At 37.6% G+C, this 25,328-nt stretch overlaps 2 protein-coding genes across 3 annotated transcripts in view; one reads left to right on the top strand and one right to left on the bottom strand.

Moving 5' to 3' along the window:
* LOC123871830 (leucine-rich repeat-containing G-protein coupled receptor 5-like) overlaps positions 1 to 12,381 on the top strand; it is a 15,270-nt gene extending 2,889 nt beyond the window's left edge. Inside the window, exons 2-10 of one of the 2 annotated variants that reach the window (XM_045915824.1) lie at positions 3,477 to 3,719; positions 4,074 to 4,289; positions 4,895 to 5,162; positions 5,657 to 6,043; positions 6,780 to 6,961; positions 7,819 to 7,936; positions 8,641 to 8,887; positions 11,733 to 11,754; positions 12,362 to 12,381. In XM_045915824.1, the coding sequence (XP_045771780.1) occupies positions 3,477 to 3,719; positions 4,074 to 4,289; positions 4,895 to 5,162; positions 5,657 to 6,043; positions 6,780 to 6,961; positions 7,819 to 7,936; positions 8,641 to 8,874 (1,648 nt within the window). In that variant the 3' untranslated portion in view covers positions 8,875 to 8,887; positions 11,733 to 11,754; positions 12,362 to 12,381. Of the gene's footprint in view, positions 1 to 3,476; positions 3,720 to 4,073; positions 4,290 to 4,894; positions 5,163 to 5,656; positions 6,044 to 6,779; positions 6,962 to 7,818; positions 7,937 to 8,640; positions 9,615 to 11,732; positions 11,755 to 12,361 lie in introns of those variants that run through there. The other variant, XM_045915823.1, reaches the window with a different exon arrangement.
* Positions 9,600 to 25,328, bottom strand: LOC123871862. The gene is made up of 14 exons (XM_045915870.1): positions 25,040 to 25,328; positions 24,165 to 24,270; positions 21,681 to 21,905; positions 20,844 to 21,044; positions 19,228 to 19,425; positions 18,118 to 18,322; positions 17,259 to 17,418; positions 14,169 to 14,274; positions 13,191 to 13,415; positions 11,936 to 12,136; positions 11,371 to 11,553; positions 10,973 to 11,174; positions 10,416 to 10,588; positions 9,600 to 9,761 (listed from the first exon to the last, which is right to left on the bottom strand). The coding sequence occupies exons 1-14, from the start codon at positions 25,141 to 25,143 to the stop codon at positions 9,630 to 9,632; spliced, it is 2,421 nt and encodes an 806-aa protein (XP_045771826.1). The 5' UTR covers positions 25,144 to 25,328; the 3' UTR covers positions 9,600 to 9,629.

The following is a 25,328-nucleotide window of genomic DNA, read 5'->3' as shown; positions in this document are numbered from 1 at the left end:
ACTATCTAGGTACATTCTTATCGCTCAATATCTATTGCGCCCTTCATTCTATTGCATCACGGTAGACACCTAAGTACTGTATTCATAGGAATCTTTATCAATTTTAATCACCTATGTTTACTTCAAGATAGGTACTAAACTAACCTACTGTATTAAAAATTACATTAGATATGATTATGATTACTTTGTTTCGTTATAAGTAATAATATTTTGATTCATAGCGAAATGGTAATCATTCAAAATAGCGGTTGGGCGGTAATAATATATAACTAATAATAAAAATAAATCGTAATAAGAGCTCGCAGTCAAGCCGGAAAACGCTAATAACTTTTCGCCGAATAAAAACCTAAATAGTTTGACGAGTTAATCTTCTATAGAAGGATAATCGCGATCCATTTCGGCACACTTTGATAAAGCCAGTCACTTCCCGCGCCGATGATTCGCAACTCAAACACCGTTGACACGCTTAGCTGATTGATGGGCGCCGAGCAAACCCGACCGCTTCTGCTTTGCCACAGCCTAAATACATACAGTGAGGCGACCAGGACCGACATCCACCGAGCTGAGGTGTATTTAACAAGCCAAGATTTATGTCATCTAACAATAATAACAATAGGTTATCACAGCCCAACCGTTTGACTATTTTTGGCAAAAGATACAGAAATAGAGTGGCCTGGAGAAGGACATAAGCTACTTTTCATCCTGTAAAATCAAAAGGGGTTTTTAAAAATCTAAATGCAAGTCGCGGACGTCATCTATTTAGTACAGAGTTAGTACACCTTGGAGACGCGTATAGGCTTCTTTTATTGCGGGAATCAGAGTTCCCGGGAGTCCATGGGGTTTCAAAAACTGAAACTCACGCGGACGAAGTCGCAAGCATATCGTCTAGTATAGTAGGTATAATACTTAAATGTCTTTGCCATTGATACTCGGAGGATTATCTATCTCCGGTCTTTGCCATAACATCAGTCGCTACAGTTAAAATGGTCGCGTCTACCTTTAAAGTTTGTCTTACCGATTCTTGCAGTCACTCCGTATAATCCGTCCCCTCTCTCGCCCCTATCCTTGTTATTGGATTGCTCTGTTTAGATTAGTACGTCTCCGTGGTCTAACTGTATGCAGTATTCTTTAGGCTGTGGCGTAACTATAGCGCTAGTGACAGATAAATTGGCCTCGGCCGTCGACATTGAGTTATTAGGTACAGTCGAGTGCATTTAGAGCTAGCCTATTTTTTATTTCTTTGGCTGCGAATTATGAGGTCCTGGATTTGACCTCTGTCTTGAGCCAATAGTTTATTGGGTTCAACTGTCATGAAAATCTTAGTAGCAAGCCGGAGTTGCGAAGTTAGCGGTGTTATCTGCACCCACATGCCTCGAAGAGAAATTATTGCTCCTGCGCTGTGTCTGGTATGTCTCCGGTAGTGTCAGATTCCCATCACAGCGGAGTATGAGAGTGAGGGAATTGAGTGTAGTACAAATAGCAACAAAGCTAGGTTTGCACCTGTTAGTTTAAGCGACTATGGACGGGTGCAAACCTAGCTTTATTGCTAACCCTACCGTACCATTACTGAGCAGAGGTTTCTTCTCAGAATGTCCAAGTATGGGTTGGCAGACTTTCCTTACCTTTGACAACATTATGGATAACTCTAATGGCACGAAGGCTTCCTCTCGATGATTTCCTTCAGCATAAAAGCATTATGATATTTAATTGCTTAAAACGCAACATCACACCAAAAAGTTGAAGTACGTTAAAGGAAGCCGAAGTCTTAACTAGACTATCATCGTGATATGATATTACCTACTTTATCTATAAAAATATACCTACCTAATGTAAATATTTTGTAAGCCCTTATTGAGGCTGATTCCTTATCTCCTGACCTTGGCTCTCAGCAGCTCAAGTGGTAAATCACCAGCGGCTCGACATTTATAACAACACATTACGTGACGTAACCCTAACCGAGACCTCACTTACCGTCTCCGTACTCCGTACTCCGTAGCTCCTGTACAGTACAACCAAATTAATAATGCGCATAGAAATCTTCGTCACTGTTCGGCAACGGTCGTATGATACACATGATATTGACTCCTATTTGTTTACAACAAGGTGCAAAATGCAAGTGCATTGTTTAGGGCTCTTACGATTCAATGATTCGGAAAACGACAATTAGCGAAGATCTGCATGCGCATTATTAATTTGGTTGTACTGTATATTTATGCTTCCGTCCATATTGCTTACGCTTTGAGAAATTCCCGAACGGCATTGATAAGTATTACGAGTATTTAGCGAGGCAAGGCATCGTCAAGGTCTGCACCCGTACGTAGTCGAAATTCAACATACAGGTGCAAAGCGACTTGCTTCCTCGTTTCTTATTCGAACCGCTAGGATATGGAACGCCCTTCCGTCATCAGTTTTCCCCTCCACGCTTCCGTCCATATTGCTTACGCTTTGAGAAATTCCCGAACAGCATTGATAAGTATTACGAGTATTTAGCACGGCAAGGCATCGTCAAGGTACGCGTACGTAGCCGAAATTCCACATACACGTGCAAAGCGACTTGCTTCCTCGTTTCTTATTCGAACCGCTACGATATGGAACGCCCTTCCGTCATAAGTTTTCCCCTCCACTTTATCTTCAAGTCGAGAGTCAATAAGCATGGTCATGGTCAGGAAAGTGCGTTTCACCTTAGGCTGCATCATCACTAGCCAACAGGTCTGATTGCAGCCAACCGCTAGTCTATAAATTAAAAGTATTTTGCACTTAAGTAGGTATACCTATGTATAAGGCATCAATCTGAAAGGTCAAATCTATACATTCTTCCTACGCCTTCCATAGCGAATCTTCCTATTTTTGCTGCGAAGTTTAGGATATTGAAAGGGCATAGGTAAACAGCACTTCACTTAGTAACGGTAAACGTAAAATGGTTAAAATCTGGCAGCCCTATTATGTTCTATGCAATCAATGCGATTAAATTGAGATTCTACCTTGACCGATGCCCTTCCATCTTCTATACATATAAAACATACAAAACTGCCTATCAAAGAATAAACTGACGCGTCAAAGTACCTAGGTGTACGTAGCTTATAGACTTAGCTGTCTAGAAACTTATCAGAAAACTTGCAGATAAAATTCGTGCAAGTTTTCTCAATAACATATTACAGACATTAGACCTCCACTAAAAAAAATTCAGAAATTCTCCTCGTGCAGGTCAGGAGCGCGTTTGTTAGATAGGTAACTAGCCTATAAGCTAAATAAAGCTACAGTTTTCAGCAACTTTAAATTTAAAGTTCACTGTTTTAAAATCCACCGTCGTTATAAAGAAACTTATAAGAGAAGCGAGAAAACAATTACAATATCTGTTCAAACTTGCGCCACGGTTTGGTCCATCGAGCCGGATACATACTTACTTACTTACTATACAAAAATAATAACAGAATCAATTATGAAACCTAATTTAGACTTGATTTTCTGGATTTCAGGTTACCACCGAACTCCCAAGTAGAAACTCTCCGCTTCAGTAACAACGCCATCAATACCTACTGGCCAGATCCACTGAGTGACGTCCCAAGCCTGAAGAAGCTCTCCTTCACACAGAACGAGCTGACGGAGATCACTCCTGACCTGTTCACGAAAGCCGAGGGGTTAGAAGACGTGGATCTGTCCTTTAACAAAATAGCGGAATTGAATCCTTTGGATTTCAAATACTTGCATCATGTGAAAAGGTTGATATTTTTTTTTGTGTAGGTACAGTTTCTAACCGACTTCCAAAAAGGAGGTGGTTCTCAATTCGGCCCATTTTTTCTGAGGGTTCTGGACCGATTTGCAATTTCTTTTTGAATGAAACGAGAAGGCCAAATCCGGACATCCAAAGTTGATCCCCCATCTTACCTGCTTGAGTCAATGTTGCTTACCAATAGCAATCGATTGATGCCTATGCGTCTACATATGGCCACTTGTTCTTCATTACTTAATGACCTATATTAACTAATGTTTAATATACTTAGAGGCAGAATCGACAATCTAAAATCACCTAAGTACCTAAATGCAACTAAGTATTTCCAATTTTTTTTTCTTAGGTTGAACTTGCAAAGTAATTTACTGAGGAAGATCCCAGTCGAAGCGTTGCAGCCTATGACAATGTTAGAAGACCTTGATCTGAGCAAAAATGGGATACATGACTTACTCCTACGGAGAACCGAGTCTGGCACTCTGAGAGGAATAAGGAGGTTGAATTTAAATGGCAACCGGATACGATCGATTGTCAAAGATTCGTTCCCTGAAGACAATAATATGTAAGTACCCACTAGTACCATGTATCACTACTCAAACGGGTTAGCCCGCTTCCATCTTAGACTGCATCTTCACTTACCACCAGGTGGCATTGTAGTCAAGGGCTAACTTGTATTTGAATAAAAATAAAACAGATTTTTGAAAATCCCGAAAAACTCTGATTTTCCGGAATAGAAAGTAGCCTATGTCCTCCCCTGCGATGCTCTCTTACCGTACCTTTCTTCAAAATCGGTTAAACGGATGGGTCGTAAAACGGTAACAGAGAGACAAACAAACACTTTCGCATTTATAATAATACTAGCGGATACCCGGCGTGTGTTAATACGCTAAATAAAGAATGTGCCTATTGCTTTTTTTGTCGAAACCATCTTCGCATTATTGTCTTTCTAATCAAACCGGTTGGGGCACATCGGTTGGATGGTTTCAAAGGACTTAGATAGAAACATCTGTTGTGTTAGGTAGAAACCAAAAAAATATATTAGGATTAGTATGGGTGTAATAGAGATAGATTATACCAGAAAAGAGTCATCAAAAAATTTACAAAGCATTAATCCAAATCAAAAAGTGACATCATATTTTTCTACAATGTCAAACATTGACCTTTCAGAGAGCTCCTGGATTTATCTAACAACATAATTGAGGTGATTGAGGAAGACGCCCTGTTGTCTTGCACCAGTTTAAGGGAATTGAACCTTGCGCAGAATAACATAACGTTCACTTTCGCACTGCCCTCGACGCTGCAGATCGCTATATTGAAGATAAACACTTTGTACCATTGGCCTAAGTTTCCTAGTGGGATCACGTTTGTGGATTTGTCTTACAACCGGTTGTCAGCTTTGTATGATGAGGATAATGTGGAATTTGATAACTTGGAGGTAAGTACCTAGTACCTAAAATACCGCGATCAAATCGGCCAACCAGAAGCGAAAAAATATGACGACGATTCAACGACGAATATTCATAGGACCAAATCCTGAAATCTTTTTGGAACTGAAATTAAGCCATTCTTTTCAGCAGTTTAAACGTTGGGAAAATGCTTAGTCGTAAGAATGTAGGCATATAGTGTGGCTAATCCTGTTGACACAATCTCTGATCTAAATTGCCTCTCTAAATCTAGACCTATTTTTTCCGCAGGAAGTTATATAAAAGTAATATAAAGTATTTTGTATAATAGTTATATAAAAGGGATAGTAAATAGTAAGTAATACATTTATTAGACCTGTCTTTGAAAGAATAGATTTAGAAACAAATATCTTTCTACGGTACATACCACCCATAGAAAATGTTGAAATAAATACCAACGCTATTATATTTTGTGTTGCAGTATGTACGAAAATTCAGAATCCTTTATATATGTTAACTTTTCCAGATTCTCAGTATAGGAGGGAACCAAATAAAAGATTTCTACATCGAGAAGAAACTGCCAAAGCTATTCAGTTTGGATCTATCATACAACTTACTAACAGATGTACCAAAGAGTTTGAGCACCCAAACCTTTCCCAGACTAGAAGAACTAAGGCTCGATGGCAACCCTATAGAAAGCATCTATTTTAAAAATATTATAGCTTTGAAAAATCTTTATATGAATGATTTGAGTAAACTACATGTGGTAGAAGATAAGGCGTTTAGTAATGTGATAGGTAGAGTGGGAGACGAGAGTTTCTTTGAGCAGGGTTGTTTCTCTCTCTTTCTCTCCAATTGTGCTTCGCTGAGGAGTATAGAGGAAGGAGCATTTGATGCAACCACATTGTGTATGGTAAATCGTCTAATTTTTTGCTTGTCTATTTTACAAGAATCATTTAATTCAATCGCTCCTAAATTCTAAAGAACAATGCTTCAATAAGTTGCATGTAAATGTTGGAACTTGTATGGTTATTTGCTGATCCAACGCAGTCCACACTCTACATGTTATCTATCACCTTTTAAATTATATAAATCGTTTATTCATTCGGAAAATAAATATACAAAATAGAGAGTAAAGCAGTGGAATACAAACAGGGAAATATAGAAAGTAGATAAATATAATACAAGCTTTACCGTTATATCTATTGTGTAACATTGAAAGATGCTGAGTTTAAAGCTGCTGACAAGAAAATTTCAACCTGCTTATGTTGTTACCAGCCTAAAAAAGAATTTCTTCTTTCTTCGTCCAGGTTAAAGAATTTCTTCCGCGAATTGCATCCTTGAGATATTTTCCTTCACCAAAAACTGCTTGACATCAATGTCGATTGAATACTCGGAAAATTGAAAGAAACTCGGAGGTAGCTGGGGTTCTAAGTAAACACACATTGCGAAATTTAACCGCGCGAAAAAATTACCTAGGCTTGCGTATTGCGCATAGAGCGCGTGCAACTGTCTACAATTTTTACGTGTCACAGAATTCTGCGGAGAAAATCGCGCGGTTAAATCGCGCAGTGCGGACTTATCTCTTGAAAAAACAATGTTAAAAACGTATGAAATAATGTATGAAAAAACAAAGTTTTCCTCTCCAGTTGGACATAAGTAAGAACAACTTAACATCGCTATCGAGGACACTCCTCGACTGGAAGTCTTTGCCAGAGGGCGCCAACCTGCAGTTCAACCCGTGGCATTGTTCCTGCGACCTGCAATGGCTGTTGGATGATCTATTGCCGCAAATGTACCGCGCTAATTCACGACTTCTTGCGGAACTTAGGTAGGTGCTTACCTACCTAATTTGTTTGGGTTTTCATTTTATTTACGATCTTATAAACGGCAAGCGCGGTTCTCCTGGGAACTCTTTGATTTTCCAGGACTATGTCTGTCTCCATAACTATATCCATTCAAAATTTTTACCTTTTTTTTTTTTTTTTTTCTTTTTTGTATAATAATTAATCATCTAGTTCGTGTAAGTGGCTCTGCCGTTCAACTAGATGTAAATAAATAAATAAATAAATAAATAAATAAATAAATAAATAAATAATCCATCCAAAAAATCACGGCGTGTCCATCCGTTACTCCGTTATGGCGTGATTAAAATACAAGCCAACAAACAAACATACTTTCACAAATTAATAATATGGGTAGTGATTTTACTATGTTGTTTATTGTCAGACATAGATAACGAAAAGATAAATCGATGTCTAGCTTAGTTTTAGATTAGAATGATAATAGTCGGCGTACCTAAACACGTTTTCATGGATAGTAAATAATATACCCAAAAGTGTAACCTAAGCTTAGAATTAAGCCAATTTTTTTTAATTAGCTTGGCTTGCGTCCTTTTATTTATAACTAGCTGACGCCCGCGACTTCGTCCGCGTGGATTTAGATTTTTCGAAATCCCGTGGGAACTCTTTGGTTTTCCGTGATAAAAAGTAGCCTATGTGCTAATCTAGGATATTATCTATCTCCATTCCGAATTTCAGCCAAATCCGTCCAGTAGTTTTTGCGTGAAGGAGTAACAAACATACACACACACACACACATACATACAAACTTTCGCCTTTATAATATTAGTGTGATATGACTGTTTTATAAGATTATTATAAGCTTAAAGCAACTCAACTGTTCTAGATGTGGATCCCCGCGAGCGTACGAGGGTCTGCGGCTTGTGCACTGGTACAACTGGACCGAGCAGGCGATGTGCACCGACGACCTTAGCATGCGTTCTGGACCGTACGGCACTTACATGGTACGTTTTTTTTTAGATAAAAAGAAGCAGTAAGTACGTCTGGTGCGAGGTTTTGGCCGTGGCTAGTTACCACCATACCGGCAAAACCGTGCCGCCAAGCGATCTAGCGTTCCGGTACGATGCCGTGTAGAAACCAAAGGAGTACGGGTTTAATGAAAAACTGCCATACCCCTTCCAGGTTAGTCCGCTTCCATCTTAGACTGCATCATCACTTACCACCAGGTGAGATTGCAGTCAAGGGCTAACTTGTATCTGAATAAAATAAAATAAAAGTGGTAGTTGTATTTGTCTTGATCATATTAAACTCAATATTCTTCCGTCATATTGAATTTATGACGGCGAGCTCAGCGGGTTGCGAAGCTAAAGTGGCAATGGATGGCACATTGTTCGAAAACCAATAGACACTGGGGTCCCAAGGTGCTCGAATAGAGACCTCCAGAAAGCGCAGCGTTGGAGTACCCTCCACTAGTGGACAAATGACATCAACGAATCACGTGGAGCTGCTAGATTCAGGTCAAGTAGATTCAGTTAAGTCTACCTATGTCAAACAGTGAAGGAGGTCTATGCGTTGGCAAAACATACGGACCCTATAGCTTGGAGTTGGGTTTCTTATCATCTCAGAACCCGAATTTTTAGCATACCTAGTTCATCTAGTTCTGAATGTTACTAAATACTATTTTTTTTATTATATGTCTAATTTACAGGTAGAACAATCCACCGAAGGGCTATCAAAAGTGACCTCCCTTACGCTAATCCTCGGAGGCTGCATCATAGTCGCCTTGCTGATCGCGATAGCCCTGGTGGTATACCTGGTCAGAACGCGTCGAAGACACAGGATCAGGCAAGCTGCGTTGAACAGGAAACGGCAGAGCGCGGCGGACGCCAAAAACAGTAATGGCGCGCAGAAAGAACAGTTTTCTGCCTTGAATAAAGCGTGAAATATCAAATAATAAGTAGGTATGTATATGTGTCTGTTTCTATGTCCGCTCGTACCTACTCAACGGCTGAACCAATTTTGATAAATAAAACGTCAGTAGATTAGTCTTGATCGCGCGAGTATTACTGAGTACATAAAATTCTTTAAAAATGGGCTGAAAAGGATGCAGAGCAAACCGCAGTCTGGGGGTTTGAAAACTTTTTAAATTACCTACTTGTTATTGGTCGGAATATTTTAATTGTTTTCTTTCAGGAACTATGAGAAGATAATTATATTATTTTATCTTCAACTATAGGTTTTTAAATCATTGACAGTATTAATAATAGTTTATAAGAGCCTAAAAAAATAGACCGACCATCGTCGCCTGCTTTTTTATTTTGTAATATAATTATTTTTTACTGTAAGTAAGTAAATAATTTAAGTTATTTGTAAGTTGTATTAGTATGATAAATAAATTATTTGAATGATAGATTAGGTATTTCTTGTTGAAGAGAAGGAATAAAATAAAATAATGCATGTTAAAGATTTATTGTTTTACATTTTGGCCAAAAGAATACGAATACACGATTCTAAATAAATTATTATTTAGTATTATATTACAAAACTGTAAAATTTGTGCAAAAAGATTATTAATTAAGTACTATTACCGTTAATAATTTACTATTATTTTTAAGAATATCACTAGCCATATTGTCCAAAGTTTAGTGTTTTTTGTATAAAATAAAGTATTTTTTATGTTTCCATGCGTTTATTTACTTATGTCTTGAACGGGTTGAAAACTTTGCGTATTGTGGTCGGTCCGTTCCACTTGCCTTTGATGAGTCTCTTCCAGTACAAGTAAGGAAATACGCTGCTGTTTAGATGCCATACCGAACGCCGCTCTTTACTCTAAAATTAGGAAGTTTTTGATATTATTGTACAAAAATTTGAGAATTTATACATTAGACTAGAACTCTTTTTCAAAGAATCTTGAATTTTTAAAGAATTTTTCGAAAATCAAAGTTTTGGGCTAAAAAGTATTCTGTTTGTCTTCAGGGCAACAACAATTTTACATAGAACATAGAAATTCGGACCATCCCAGTAACTGACTAGTATTACTACTAGTACTTGTGGCAGGCGGCCCCGCTCTTCCATAGCATGTAACTATTGAAATAAATAAGAAGTTTCTAATATCAAAATAAAATCTAATAAAAAGAGACTGAATTTGGATGCTACGCTGTTCGAGCTGAATTGCACTCTATTACGTTGTCATAAGAGTCGCTACTTAATTATTTACGGTGTAATCCTGTACCTGGAAGGTACTATCACAGAGTAAGGATATGATATAACATACAGAGGTTCGACGAAGCCATCGGTAGACGACGCAATCACGCGGTAAGTGTGGGGTCTAAGGAGCGACCCTATGCAGCCTATGTAGTTAGGGCCCTATGTCGCCTCGTCGTGACCACGAGGTCAAAGGTGTCGGACTACTGTGTGACTACTGTACTACTGTGGTACCTACTACTGAGAATTCTATTGTGTTTTCAGGTATGGTTACCTTACCTGATCACAGGCGAAGGTCTCGCAAGGTTTCTTGTCGTACACGAACTCTGCAAGTATGCCGCGCTTGAAGGATGTGAGTATGGGACAGGCGCTGTAGCCGTCGTACCTCGCGGTGGGCTCTTTGCCGTACATCGAGCGCCACAGGTTCTGCTCTACCACGTGGGTTTGCTTGGCTGCAAAAAAAAACCATAGATTGGCAAACCAAAAAATTGGCATACTCAGGACATGATATTGAGTTGGCTGATACTCTTCTACAATTGATTAATCTTAAGGCCTGCGAGGACGAGGGACTTTTGTCCGCGAAGGACAAAATTTCTAAAGGGTAGATAAAAATCGCCGAAAATTTGTCCTGTGCTCAACGCGTGTGCGATGATCTGCGATAGTGATAATTCACGTGATACCGTGCTCTAGGGTCGCTTTAAATCGTTGATACGCTTGATCTCTCTCCGGTCGTATCGAACTGCCGTCCTAACTCCTATGTACCATCAAGAGTGAAGGATTAGAGAATAGATAGATATATATTAGAGAGATCCCTCAAGGACTAGGTAAGTATTTACCAACGGCAGCCACAGTCTTGCTATTAGGCGAGCTGGTACAGTCGCCCACGCCGTAGATGTTGCAATACCGCCTGTGTTGCAGGGTGTACCGATCCACGTCCAAATAGCCGTCTTCATTTACCAGCTCATCGCATTTCGTGAGGCAGGTGGGCGGTGACATGGGCGGAGTCACGTGGAGAAAGTTGTATGGGACGGCTATCGTCTATAAAAATACATATATGCTTAGGTACATACCTACAATATTAAATGACTAATCGGTGTTTAAAAATTTTGGCTGTCCCTTTATACCCGTTCCGTAGCTACCGGAAGGGTGAACGGGATTCAATTATTACCAATAAAAAATCTTGAATCTTGAAAAGTTGGATCTTAGCAAATTAGTGCTTCAAAGAATTACTAACCTGTTCATTACGATCCAGAAATATTGCTCTTTTCGGTGTGACCTCTATTAGATCAAGTTTGTAGTTCACTGCAATATCTTTATTCCAGGCGACTTTAGCCAGAGACGTCGCGTACTTCGGCACTCCGAATAACACATCTCCCGCCGTATTGTAAATTATGTTCGTGGAAGCATGGAGCTTTTTCTGAAAAAAAAAAAAAAACATTTCAGTAGAACTTTAGGAACGATGACTGGTGGTCAAATAACCGCATTGGTTTATCATCACCTGCTTTAACGGTAAAGGAAAACATCCTGAAAAAACCTTGCAATCCAGTGAATTCTCCATACCTACATACTATTCTCTAAGCCCTAAGGTGTTGAACTCTGCCAATCCGCACTTGACCAGCTTAGTGGGCTATGGTCAAACCCTTCTCATTCTGAAGACTCGTGATCAGTGATGGTTGATCATGATGATGAATATGAGAACAGCGCTTGAGCAGTAGCGAAGCGCGTCAGAAAGTTTACGTTCAAGCGTTACGTTACCTAATATAAGTACTATCTTGGATAACAAAAAGAAAAGTAGGTACCCTTTTCCAATAATCATGAGCCAGATACATAATCTTCTGCGCGGCGCCGGAGCATTTCCCTGGTTTCTTAGGGAACGTGAATATCGCCAGCCCGCCTCTGAAGTTCTGCACACAGCACCAGCACTTTTGGCAGTGTTCTGCCGAGTATATTGTTGACACGGGGGCTAGCGGGTTGTTGAGGACGTCTTTTAGACCGAGAATCTGGATTTTAAGAAAAATATCGCTTGGTTAAGAAAAATTTTAAAAAATTCGAGAAGTGGTGATAGGCTAGTGGTTAAGATGTCGACATCCTAGTCGGGGAGTCCGAAGTTCTCCAATTTCAGTTGCTTTAAACGGTGAAGGAAAACATTGCGAGGAAACCTACATGCCTGAGAGTTTTGCATTTACGTTCTCAAAGGGATGTGAATCTGCCCATCCGCACTTGACCAGCGTGGTAGACTATGGCCAGTTCTGTAATCTATCCCCTAAATTGTCACTGATCAGACTAACCTAACTGACCCTAATCACCCGTCAACCCAACAACGATCAGGATAATATAATCATATCTCAACTTATACCTAACCCATAACCTAATCATAATGTAGACTCCCTGTATTGTCATTGATCACGCTAACTAACCTATCATAAGCATCCTTCAATCCAACAGCAATCACCATAATATAATATCTCAACTTATAAGTATTAAATAAACTAATTTATTGCCTAATTAATCAGAAGGTAGACTCTCTGTCATGTTTTAAAAAAAATTATTTCACATTATTTAAAGGCCCCCACTGTACTATAATATGCTATGCCCAGTTAAAACCCTACTGTTTACTAAGCTATTACACTGATCGCGAGCAATTTGCTCTTATCCATTGAGGAGTTTTGTTCTCCATCTCCGAAGATATTCATCAGATCTTCACCAAATTTATATGGGACCACCTGCACAGTATACCCTTTCAAACAAAAAAAATAATTTTCAAATCGGTCCAGGGGTCTTTGAGTAATCGGGGAACATATATAAAAAATAAAAATAAATAAAAAAAAAGATCCCGACGAATTGAGAACCTCCTCCTTTTTTTGAAGTCGGTTAAAAAAAGAATATTAGCCATTCTAATCATGAGTAATACTCCTCTTTCCTCTCCAATTAAGCGTTAAGCTCGTGCCAGGAGTGGGTACGACAATAGTGCAACGGGTGGGGTTAACTGCCAACCTTTCGGAATTCAGTCGGCTCCTCAACCGTTGGGCTATCGAGGCTCTTGATCACATTTACCTGATCAAAATCATTCTTTAGTCCAACAGCAATCACCATAAAGTCATATCTCAACTTATACCCACAGCCCGTGTACACTAAGTTATTGCAAGGGTCGAAATCGTCAACTTTGTCTTGCAACCACAGGACATTTCTTGGCAGTATGGACTTGACCGGTCTATAGCTTTGCGGAAACTTCTTTGCACCCGCTCCTACTAGTGTAAAAAGCGGCTGGTAGTAATGATTCTGTAAAAATATAATTTAAAACTAGCTGTGCCCGCGACTTCGTTCGCGTGGAATAGTGACTTTTCGCGCTTTATATAGCCACGGACGCTCAGGCGCGAGGCGCCGTGATTCTTTAAATTGACATAACTTTTTTATTTATGAACCGATTGACATGAAATAAACACTAAATCCTAAGTGAAGCTTACTACAATATATTAGTGAAAACCGGATCTAAATCGAATAAGCCGTTTCTGAGATTAGCGTGCACAAACACACAGACAAACAGACAAACAGACAAACAGACAAAAAAAAAATTAATTACAATTTCGGGTTCAGCATCGATATAATAACAACCCCTGCTACTTTTTTTTATATATTTCCATTGTACAGACACCACTTTTCTACAATTTTATTATATGTAAGTATAGATATTTAATCTACCTTATGAACTTTGGCTGGAAGTATTCATTCGGACTTTGGGTTTACAGGAAAATGCGTTTTTTCGTAACTTTTAAATAAGTAACAGATTTTCAGTGTTTTTACTATAATAAGGGTCACAGTTTATATTTTACAAGACACAGGCGACGTATAAGCACGTATAAGTCTAAACCCGCAAGGAAATTTAAATAAAAAACGACTCTTGTTACGACGCAATAAGGTGCAATTCAGCTTTCTTTAGTCCCGGCTGACAATGTCTATATAGTCTCCTAGAATGTCTAGTATGTTAAAGTTTCCCATGTCCCACGTACGTACTGTGATACCTATAATACTTACATTATTCGGTTCTATCACGATTATATCGTTTTTAGCAAATTTCTTCGAAAATCGCCAGGCGATGCTGCAGCCTCCCGGGCCGCCTCCCACCACCAGTAATTTGCATCTAAAATAATATTCTTTGTACTTATACCACACACTCTTCTTACAAGTTTGATAATATCTTTCTATACCCACATCCGCAACTGCTCCCATAGTGGGTACGTACGCCTTTTCAGAAGCGAAACGAAGGTCGAATAGGTGAAGCTGAATGAAGGTACGAAGAAGCTAATCTTCTGGCGTAGGCCATTTAAATATGTAATACATAAGTCTCATTTCAATGTGCTATAATACCTACTTAGTAGAAGATTTTTTCGGATCGAACCTATTAAATTTTTGATACTCAAGAAACATCTGTGGTTAGAATCAAAGCTGTATTGGTTCTTTCCAAAAAATCTTCCACTATAATAGGTACAAGTCGACATGAAGAATTTGTAAACACGTCTGCGTCTCTTCGAACATACAATGATTTCGATTTTATTTGTTTCTTGTCCACACACTACAATAATTTAAAGCAACTAAGTACGGATGCGTAGAAATAATAGATTCTTAAAAAAACACAAAAGCCATTAGTAAATACTTACTAGCAAAAAAAAATTCAAATCTAGCAATGTGTTTACCTGAATTCATTCTTATTGGTGTCCAATCCACGATTCAGCCTCAAAGCATTACGTTTACAAACATTGAACGATTTACAAAATGTACTACCCATTTGACGAAAACCTAACCCCCTAAAATTATTGCGTTAAAAACCAAACATTGTAGCTATTTCATTATTGTTATTGAGTTTGCCAAAAATACATGACCAACTTGATTTATGTTTTGAGGTACCTGATCAATAAAACTAAGTTATTCTATGTAAATAAATCATTTATTACACATTTTATAAAAAAAAAACAATCCTGGTAACGGGCCGCCATTTTTGAATAACGCTCGTAGGTATCAAAAGGTGCGAAAACCTCACCCCAATATTTATGTAGTGAGTCTGTATATGAATTTTGTCTTCACTTTTTAAAATAAAATTATATTAGCTTTGCCTATCTGGAGTTTTATATTATCATTTATCACATAATATTATCTTACATATTTATTATCACACTTATATATCATATTATACAACAACATTTAATAAAATATATGAAAAAAACTATCCATATGAATTACATTCGCCTATTTTTGTTTTTCAAAAAACTTTCATGATATTTTTCATAATATAAGAAATTGGCATGTAAGTACCTAACTACTATAATTTAATCATAATTTAGTTACCTAAAAATGTACCTAGTTAAATGGAATCTTTAAAAATCAACAATCAACAATAAGTATTGAACTTTCTATTTAACCACCATAACTTAACTATAATTTTTTATCACTGACTTTTATGTACTCAACAGACTGCAGCCTATGCTTGTAGCGTCGATTCTAATGTGTTTCTCCTACTAAATGTAAAGTATCTGCATCTTTGTCTTTTTAATACTGTTAAAAAAGGGCGGAAAATGAATTTTCAATAAGCAATTGAAAAATTCAGTGCTACTCGAAAACACTATGCAAAAGACTGAGGTTTGACGGTTTGAAATTGAAATAAGATGGTCTGTCCTTTTCTTATGAAATGAATGTAAGAAAAAGATACAAACGCTCTTTTAGTTATCATCAGAATCAGTACCAATGTCTTGACAGCTACGTGGAATATAATTTTCCATACATTTATACAATAGTTTTATCACCATATTTTAACAAATACTAAGTATAATTTGAGTAGTTGGTCATCTACCTAAAAACAATTTCTTACAGCCTCGTGATTAGAAATAAATAACAAAATTTAACTTTACTATAAAAACTTTTCCATAACTTTAATAAAGCGTTTTCAAAGGATTCCATACTTTGTAGTTTATTTGTTCATAATTTTATCTACAAATCCAAGTAGCTCTCATAAAGTCTCTTGTTATATTACAATATTTATTATAAGTATAGATACAATCTAAATTAGGCTTTCTTACATATCATTAGAGTCTATATTATTATTATTTGACAAAAGGGTTAGTAATTTTTTCCAAGAACTTTAAAGTAAGTATTAAGTTCCAGTATCTGAACAGAAAAACGTTTTTCTATGTTATATTTGTGCACCAGAAAATGTTTATTGTTATATTACAATCTTCTAAGATCTATATTAGTCCTTATTCCATGTTTAGAGACTATAACATTTTGGCAAAAGGATTGATTAATAATTTTTACCAAAGCATAAAGTTCCAGTATATAAACGGCGAACGGGTACAAGTTTTTCTTGTTATATCACAATATGTATACAATCTGTACAAGTCTTCATTGCAGGACAATAGAGTTTATATTATTTGACAAGAGTTGACGATGTTTTGCGGTTGTACTATTCTTTCAGCGGAAAATTCGTTCTTGTTATATTACAGTATGTATACAATCTATATTAGTCTTTATTACATGATAATAGAGTCTATAATTATTTAGCGAAAGGGTTGATGATTTTTCGCACAAACTCAGGGCCATTGTAGTATCCTTTCACCATAAAGTTCCAGTATAAGAATGGGAACAGGTGCCTCTTCATGTAAAACGCCATCACGCTTTCCCGCGCCTGCGAAACATTTTACTGCTTAGTCCAAACTTTCTAACAGATAATACAGAGATGTCACTCATTTTTTTGTAATTTTTTTTAATTTTTAGAACAGTTATAAAGATGTATTTAGAGAAACGTCTAAAAAACGACAGTGAAAAAATTTGTTCTTAAAACGGGGCCATTACGAAACGAAACAAAGTATTGCGATGGATTTTTTATATAGTTACCTATAGTATATTTAGTAAGATACTTGAAATAATTAAAATTAAATATAATGAACTACTTAATTTTTTTTTCGTTATAATACCTTTTAAAATATGTAGAATAAACATAGGTTCAGAATATGCGTTCTAACAAGCAAAGAATAAGGTCCATATTTGATTGAAAATTGCGTCACTATGGCAGTGACTTAAGTTTCACAGAGTCAGCTGCAAAGTAATTTGAGCTCTATTACCTGGTTGATAGGCAAGGTTTCCCTGGGCACGCCGTCGTATAAGAACTCTGCGATCACGCACGTGTTGTATGACGTCACGAGCGGGCACGCGCCGTAGCCGTCGTACTTTTCCTTCGGATTGTCTCTCTTCATTGTATTGAGGAGGTTTTGTTCCAGCACATAGCCTTGTTTCGCTGTAAAACCCATAATAATTCACTACTTATATTTAACTACGAAAGTGTGTTTGTTTGTTTGTTCATAGGTTTGTCCTTCGATCATGGCACAGAGAATGACATACTCTTTGATGTTCTGGGATAAAAAGTATTTTATCCCGGAAAATCAAAGAGTTCCCACTCGATTTTAAAAAAACTAAGTCGCGAACATCACCTAGTATTATTATGAATGCGTAAGTGTGTCTGTCTATCTGCAAGGTTTTCACGGCCCATCCGTTTAACCGATTTGGACGAAATTTGGTACATAGATACTATAGCTTGCATTCTGAGGGAAGGACATAAATAAATAAAAAGTTAAAAATAAAATTTACTAAGTTGAGCAGAAATTTTAGTTTACACAGATGGACGGACGGACGGACAGACAGACAAAGTGGATCACTTTCTTATATATCTGTCTGTTGTAATAAGGATTCCTTTGGTTCCTTTTTCATTTTGATGCACAAAATAGTCAGTAATAAAGTTTGCAATTTTAACACCCGTATTCACAAACGTTACTATGAGGTCTCATAGTGCCCTCGAACGCACAGTGTCCGTTCCACCAATCAGATGACTGTATCACGTCAATTTACAATGATCTGATTGGTGGAACCTACACAATGCACACTGGTGAGACCTCATAGTAACGTTTGTGAATACGGCCGTAAGATTCGTCAAACTTACCAATAGCAGCGGCGGTTTTACTATTGGGAGTATTCGTACAATCTCCTAAGCCGTATATGTTAGGGTATTTGGTGTGCTGTAGAGTGTATTTGTCGACGGTCAAGTAACCGATCTCGTCCACCAGCTCTTTGCTCTGCTGCAGGAAGTCGGGAGTCTTCATTGGCGGAGTCACGTGTAGCATGTCGTAGCGTTGGGTTGTTGTTACCTTCAAAATACAGGAGACGAAATTAAAATTTGGTTTTTCCAATTGATATTTTAGGGTTGCGTACCTCAAAAGGAAAAACGGAACCCTTTAAGGATCACTTTGTTGTCAGGAAAGGCAGGTAGGTAGGTCATATAGTACAAGTACAGGAATAAATCTGAAAACCACGAATTTGTGGTTACATCATTTAAAAAAATTAAAATATGTTTCAATTTTCGAAGTAAGATAACTATACCAAGTGGGATATCATATGAAAGGGCTTTACCTGTACATTCCAAAACAGATTTTTATTTATTTTTATGCATAATAGTTTTTGATTTTTCGTGCAAAATGTCGGAAAAAATACCTGAGTACGGAACCCTCAGTGCGCGAGTCTGACTCGCCCTTGGCCGGTTTTTATTTATTTATTCACATACTAGTTAATCACTGGTGGCAAGTAATGATGGAGCCTAAAATGGAAGCGGACTCACCTGGAAGGAGTAAGACAGTGTTTATTAAGCCCATACTTAACTACTGTCTATTACATAACTTTGATAGCACCAGTGTTACCTTATCTTTAACCTAACTGACTGTAAAAACACAGCTTCCTTCCTCTCCGGCCTTATTTCTTTGATAGCATAGTCTCGTAGTTCAGCCTGATCTTCTGCCGCGCCACTTTGATGATATACATCTTTTTCCTCAGGGAACAATGTGAAAGGGATAGCATTAGTGTTACCTTATCCTCGCAGGCGATGAAGTGTTCGAAGATGCGGTGTTCTATTTTGTGGTATTTTAGATTTCGTTTATAGTAACTATAAACGAAATCTAAATTCCCTGCAGAAAAGGATAGCATTACTGCACAATGAAACTGTTTTATTGTGCAGTAATGCTATCCTTTTCTGCAGGGAAAGGGATAGCACCAGTGTTACCTTATCTTTGTCCTCACAAGCTGTGAAGAACACGGCTTCCTTCTTGTCGGGCCTTACTTCCTTGAGCACGGTCTTGTAGTTGAGCTTGATCTTCTTCCGTTCCGCTATTTTGAGGAGCACGTCCGCGTATTTCTTCACGCCGAATATCACGGGCAAGCACGTGTTGTATGTGATGTTGGATTTTGATCGCACGTTTGACTGGAGACAAAATAAATGCAGGTAAGATGAGATGTAAATAGAAATAATTTTTAGTCAATTTTTGATTTTTTTAGGGTTCTGTACCTCAAAACGGAAAATGGAACCCTTATAGGATCACTTTGTTATCTGTCTGTCTGCCCGTCTGTCATGTCTGTTAAGAAAACCTTTAGGGTACTTCCCATTGACCTAGAATCATGAAATTTGGCAGGTAGGTAGGTCTTATAACACAAGTAAAGGAAAAAAACTGAAAACTGTGAATTTGTGGTTATATCACACTCAAAAGGGATTAGGTATTTCTTGTACGATGGTACGGAACACTTCGTCTTCGAGTTCGACTCGCATTTAACCGCTTTTTTTTTTGCGATGTAACCACAAATTCACCTGTACCGGTTTTTCTTGACAGATAGGACCGACAGACAGACAGAAAGATAAAGAACAAAGTGATCTTACAAGGGTTCGTTCCTTTTTTCTTTTTGAGATATGGATTTTAAAAAAGATGTCATAGAAAAAAAAATTACAAATGCTTTTGAATCGTCAAGTCTGCCATGTGGTTTTTGTTGAATATCCATCAATCATAACTAAGAAAATGCCGTGAGTGAACTTCGGACTTCCTGATATCAACAATCAATGTCTAATCTAATTGCGTATTTTTGCTATCAGCTGCAGTAACTATAGTTAACGATCCCCGATAACATTACCATGTAGATGATTAAAAATTAATACTGTATATGCCATACTGTATACAGTATGCAAGTGCTTGTATACAAGCAATTGCAGCGCCGTGTATTGCTGGAGCGAATCAAATCCAAGCTTTTTTGTCATTTACATAATCTTCGATTGTATAATAAGCTTTTTTCAGGAGCATACTTTTAATAGATTTTTTAAACTTGTGTAAAGGCAAGTCTAAAATTAATATAGGTATAGCGCATAACTCAGTAGGCTCCTGCGGTAGTGGAGCGGTGCAGGGAGGGTAGCTGTCACCAGTTGGCGAATCACTGAGCTCTGGCGTTACGTCATCACTACCGCAAGAACCTCAGTTAGACTACTCTCCTCAGTTAGTTATGCCTGTATGTAGGTTTAATTAAATTCATCGCTTGCATCGACATACCTACTATAACAATCGAATCTAACAATAACAGTAAATATTGAATATTCTCATAGGAAAAATATGTTTATGACCCATTAACATTATTAACATTTGTTTTGAAACAAGAGAAATTATCAATCATCATTGTTTATTGAAACCTGCATTCCTGAGAGTTCTCCGAGTTCTCAAAGGTGTGTGAAGTCTGCCAATCTGCACTTGGCCAGCATGGTGAACTATGGCTAAACCTTCTTATTCTAAGAGGAGAACTGTGCTCAGTAGTGTGCCGGCGATGGGTTGATGATGAAACTAAACCATAGGATTTTATAAGTACCTTATTGAAATACGCATCAGCCATATAAGCAATCTTCTGCGGTGCCCCGGGGCACTTGATAGGAGTATCGGGGTATGTGAATATAGCATCGCCGCCTTTGAAGTTCCTTATGTCATTCCACGTCTTTTCGCAGTAGTCGGGTGCGAATATCGTCGACACTCCACTGTTCTTGTCTTTCAGTGACTCTGTTAGACCAGGTACCTGAAGAAAAGTACAGTTATGAAAATTGGAAACATAATTTCATCATCATCATCGTCAACCGATAGACGTCCTATAGGTTTCTTGTGGGTTTCTAAATGTCACGGTCTTGCACCGCCTGAATCCAGAGGCTCCCTGCAACTTGTTTGATGCCATCTGTCTATGCCGCGGATGGGGAGCATGGATCGCATTGCCGTATTGCTATCTCCTTATAGGACCTATGCGAGAACGAGAGGCATTTATCAACCTTAGCGTAATCACTTGCCAATACCAATGAAATGACTCTTTTAGCAGGAAGTACATTCTTCTCGGCGTCTATACACTATATTAAGCCAGCCTTGGAGTCACTTGACCGTGGAAGAGAATTGAGAGCATAATGATATCTCTTTCATAGGACCATTGTGCGAGCGAGAGGCAAATACATACCTTAGAGTAATCATTGACCAACCCCACAGCAACAACCTGCAGGTATTCATAGCTGATCGTGTCCCCTTTCGTAGTAGTAAGCAAGTTCTTCTTAGGGTCTATACTAAGCGCCGAGTCTTGGAGCCACTTGGCCGCGGATGAGAGGACGGGTCGCGCTGCTGTATTGCTATCTCCTTCATAGGATCTATGTGAGAGCAAGAGGCAAATACATACCTTAGCATAATCATTGACTAATCCCACAGCAACGACCAGGTATTCATAGCTGATCGTGTCCCCTTTCGTAGTGGTAAGCAAGTTCTTCTTAGGGTCTATACTAAGCGCCGAGTCTTGGAGCCACTTGGCCGCGGACGGGAGCACGGATCGCGCTTGACGTCGAGTGGCCGAGAGGGGCGTCACTCCCGCACCGACCAGCGTGAACAGAGGTTGGTAGTAGTGGTCCTAATAACAATATATTAAGACTAAATAAAATAGGCATAGTCCGTTTTTCTTTAGTTTGTTTAAAAGATAAACAAATCGCAGAAACCTCGCCGGAAAAACGCGTAAGCGACGCGATATTTATTTTATTTATTTTTATTTTTTATTTGTACCAGAAAGTTGTAACAATATAAATAAAAGGAAAGAAAAAGTGGACAGGGAAGCACTTATCTCTATAAGAGATCTCTACCAGTGACCCTTGGCAGTGCGAGAGGTTGTAAATGGAGTAGAATAGGTACAGCAAAGATAGACAGTAATCATGAATTTTTACTCGTATCACAATATTTTTATTGTCAATTCGCGGTAACAAGGTAACAGCCTCGATAGCTCAACGGTTAAAGAAGCGGACTGAAAACCGAAAGGTCGCCGGTTCATACCCCACCCGTTGCACTATTGTCGTACTTCCTAGCACAAGCTTTACGCTTATTTCGAGGGAAAGGGGAATAATAGTCAGCATAATAAACTTGGCTAACATTCTTTTTTTTTTTTTAAAAAAAAAGGTTGTATGGGCAGCTTATAATGGGTCTCTTATACATAAGTACTTCAGTTATCTTTTTGTATAAACACTCATACTGGCAAATATCTTACGGGCCGTCCCCGTGCTAGGTGGCGTCAAGACAATTGAGGAGCTAGCGAACAAAACCTGTAATTGCACGATATAAAATTTTACAGTGGGAGCCAAAAACCGAATTAAAAACTGAAAGAAAAAGTTACTGAAACTTTACTGTAATTGTACTGATTTGATCAAAACCACGAACTTCTGGCTCAAATTTAACCTAGTTTTAGGCGGTTTTACTTGAAAATGAGTTCAGATTTATATTCAGTGAGCAAAGACATCCGGATATCTTGATTAAAAACTTTTGTTCGCCAGCTGCTGAATTGACATCAGAATATTCCCCTCATACGCATAGACTATACGAGTATGTCTGTGTATATATTATATAATATTAGTACCTTCAAAAATATAAGAATGTACAGGCACCTTCTACACAGACGCACTTTACTTTAGGCTTCATCATCGGTAATTGCTTATTGCCTTAATATTTACTTATTGCTCATATAGGTAACTTATTAGTTATGTTATTACATAAGCGATAACAAAATTATTTATTTGTTAATTAAAGTGACCTTCGCGACTCACGAACAATGCATTGGAAGTTAGCAACTGTTTGCGATTTAACTATCGTAAATAAATCGTTATTATTTACACCCGGTGCTGATAAATACGTAATTCTGAAAACCGCAGATTACAGCCAGTTACCTACTTGATAATATAGGTAGTACATTATATTTCTATACACATAAAGAATTGTCTACACTGACTGACTGATCTGGTCTACCCACAGCCTAATCTGCTGGTAGATTCTTTTTATGAGTTACAGGGGTGTTTATAACTTAATCAATGTGGGTGAAGTTGCAAGCATCATCTATTAAGTAACTCTCAACTTGTAAGTTATCTCTGTACCAATGACAGGCATAGAATACATTTTGTTTCTGGAAAATCGAAGAGTTCCCATAAGATTTCAAAGTAAAATCTACATGGTCAAAGTTGTGGGCACCAGCTAGTAATTTACAGATAAAACTTACTTGCAAAACCTCATGAACAAGTTAATATTTATCAATTTGTTAAGTGCAAAACATTTGCTCAGTGATGTAATCACAATACACTCTACTATATAGATTACTAACTAAATAAGTACTTCTATTTATTAAGTTATATGTTAGGGATGTCCCCCAGGTACAAAGGAAACAATGAAAAAACCCTTCTAAAATTCCTTCCAAATCCAGTGTATCAGATTTATCCTGTGGGATAAGATTGCATAATTTTGTATAAAATTATGCAATGTTAATGGAGTGTGAATCGGGTATTAGGTTTTAAAAAGTAAATAATTTTAGAGCCTCAATAGCTCAACCGGTAAAGGAGTGGACTGAAAACCGTTAGGTTGACGGTTCAAACCCCGCCCGTTGCACTATTGTCGTACCTACTCCTAGCACAAGCCTGACGCTTAGTTGGAGAGGAAAGGGGAATATTAGTCATTTAACATGGCTAATATTCTTTAAAAAAAAAAAAAAATTGTAAAGGTGGAAACAAATTATGGGAAGCTGCGGCTTACGTGCGTGTCCCATAGCTGTTCATTTCCATCTTTACTTCTCAGATTTTCTAAACTCGGTGGATCATTATAAGTATTCAGGTTTGAGTAGATAATAGTGAAATTTACTTACAGAACTTGGCTCCAGCACAATGACTGAGTCTTTCTTCAGTTTTCTGGCAAACTTGGCTGCCATGGAGCACCCTCCAGATCCTCCACCCACCACCAATAGCTTACATCTGAAATTATCATAATTGATCATTTTCTTTACAAGAGAAAATTGACCAGTATATTATTATCTGAGAGTAAGACATTTATTTACAAGACATTTCCTGTGGTTAATAGCTTCATCAGTTGACAGAAGTTCTGGCTCATTTATTGTGTAAAGACCTGCCTGTCCAGCGTAGAAATGCAGCCACCAGCATTCTTGGCCCCATTCTAAGCTTGCTTGGCATGATTTTATAGTAACTAGATAAGGCTAGCTTTAAGTTTGATTGTCACATTTTCAATTTAAAAAAATATATCTAAGTACAAAGATTTAGAAAAAGTTTTATACTAGCAAGGACAAAATATAAAAAAAGCAAAGAAGATACTCCATAATAATTTTAATATGAAGGTGTGTCTATCTCAGTCACCTTTGACTGCCTTATCAAGTGATTAGCATGTTCAACTGAGGATGACGAGGTTCTGGGTTCAATTCCCAGTTGGTCTAAAAATGTTTAAGTATTGAGTTTCTGTTGAGAAATTTTCAGTACTAGTCCACAATTAGGATGGGAAAATACAATGGGAATTTTATAAACCATGTGGAATAAGTTGTTATATAAGTAATTTAATATATTATGTGTTGAAATATATTTCAAAAAGTTTTGCCATGTCGATATAATTAATATTGACTTAAAATCTGTATGGAACTATTTAAGGGTGAACTTTTGTTGCTAAAGCCAAGCAGATCTGATGCCCCTTGGGAAAAAATTTATAAAATGAATATCAAATTATAAAATAACTTACGAATAATTAGTATTATTATTAGCTGATACAGAAAATGTCCTAATTATTCCTGATGTTGCACTTATAGATGAAAGTTTACACAGTATGTTATTCATATTACACATAAAGTTTATTTCGATTATAACATAAATATATTACACAGCACACTCGTCGCGTACGCGTTACGCAATGAAATTCATGAAAATATTTTTATTTAATTATTTTCGCCGCTTTTGAATACAATCATTGTCATAAACCACTTTCATTGATGTTGATTACCGTGACCCCCGTGACCACTTTGTTTTGTAAT

This window comes from Maniola jurtina, chromosome 14, assembly GCF_905333055.1.
Source record: "Maniola jurtina chromosome 14, ilManJurt1.1, whole genome shotgun sequence".
NCBI lineage: Eukaryota > Metazoa > Arthropoda > Insecta > Lepidoptera > Nymphalidae > Maniola > Maniola jurtina.
Note: the sequence above shows the minus strand (reverse complement) of the source record. Positions and strands in the feature narration are given on the sequence as shown.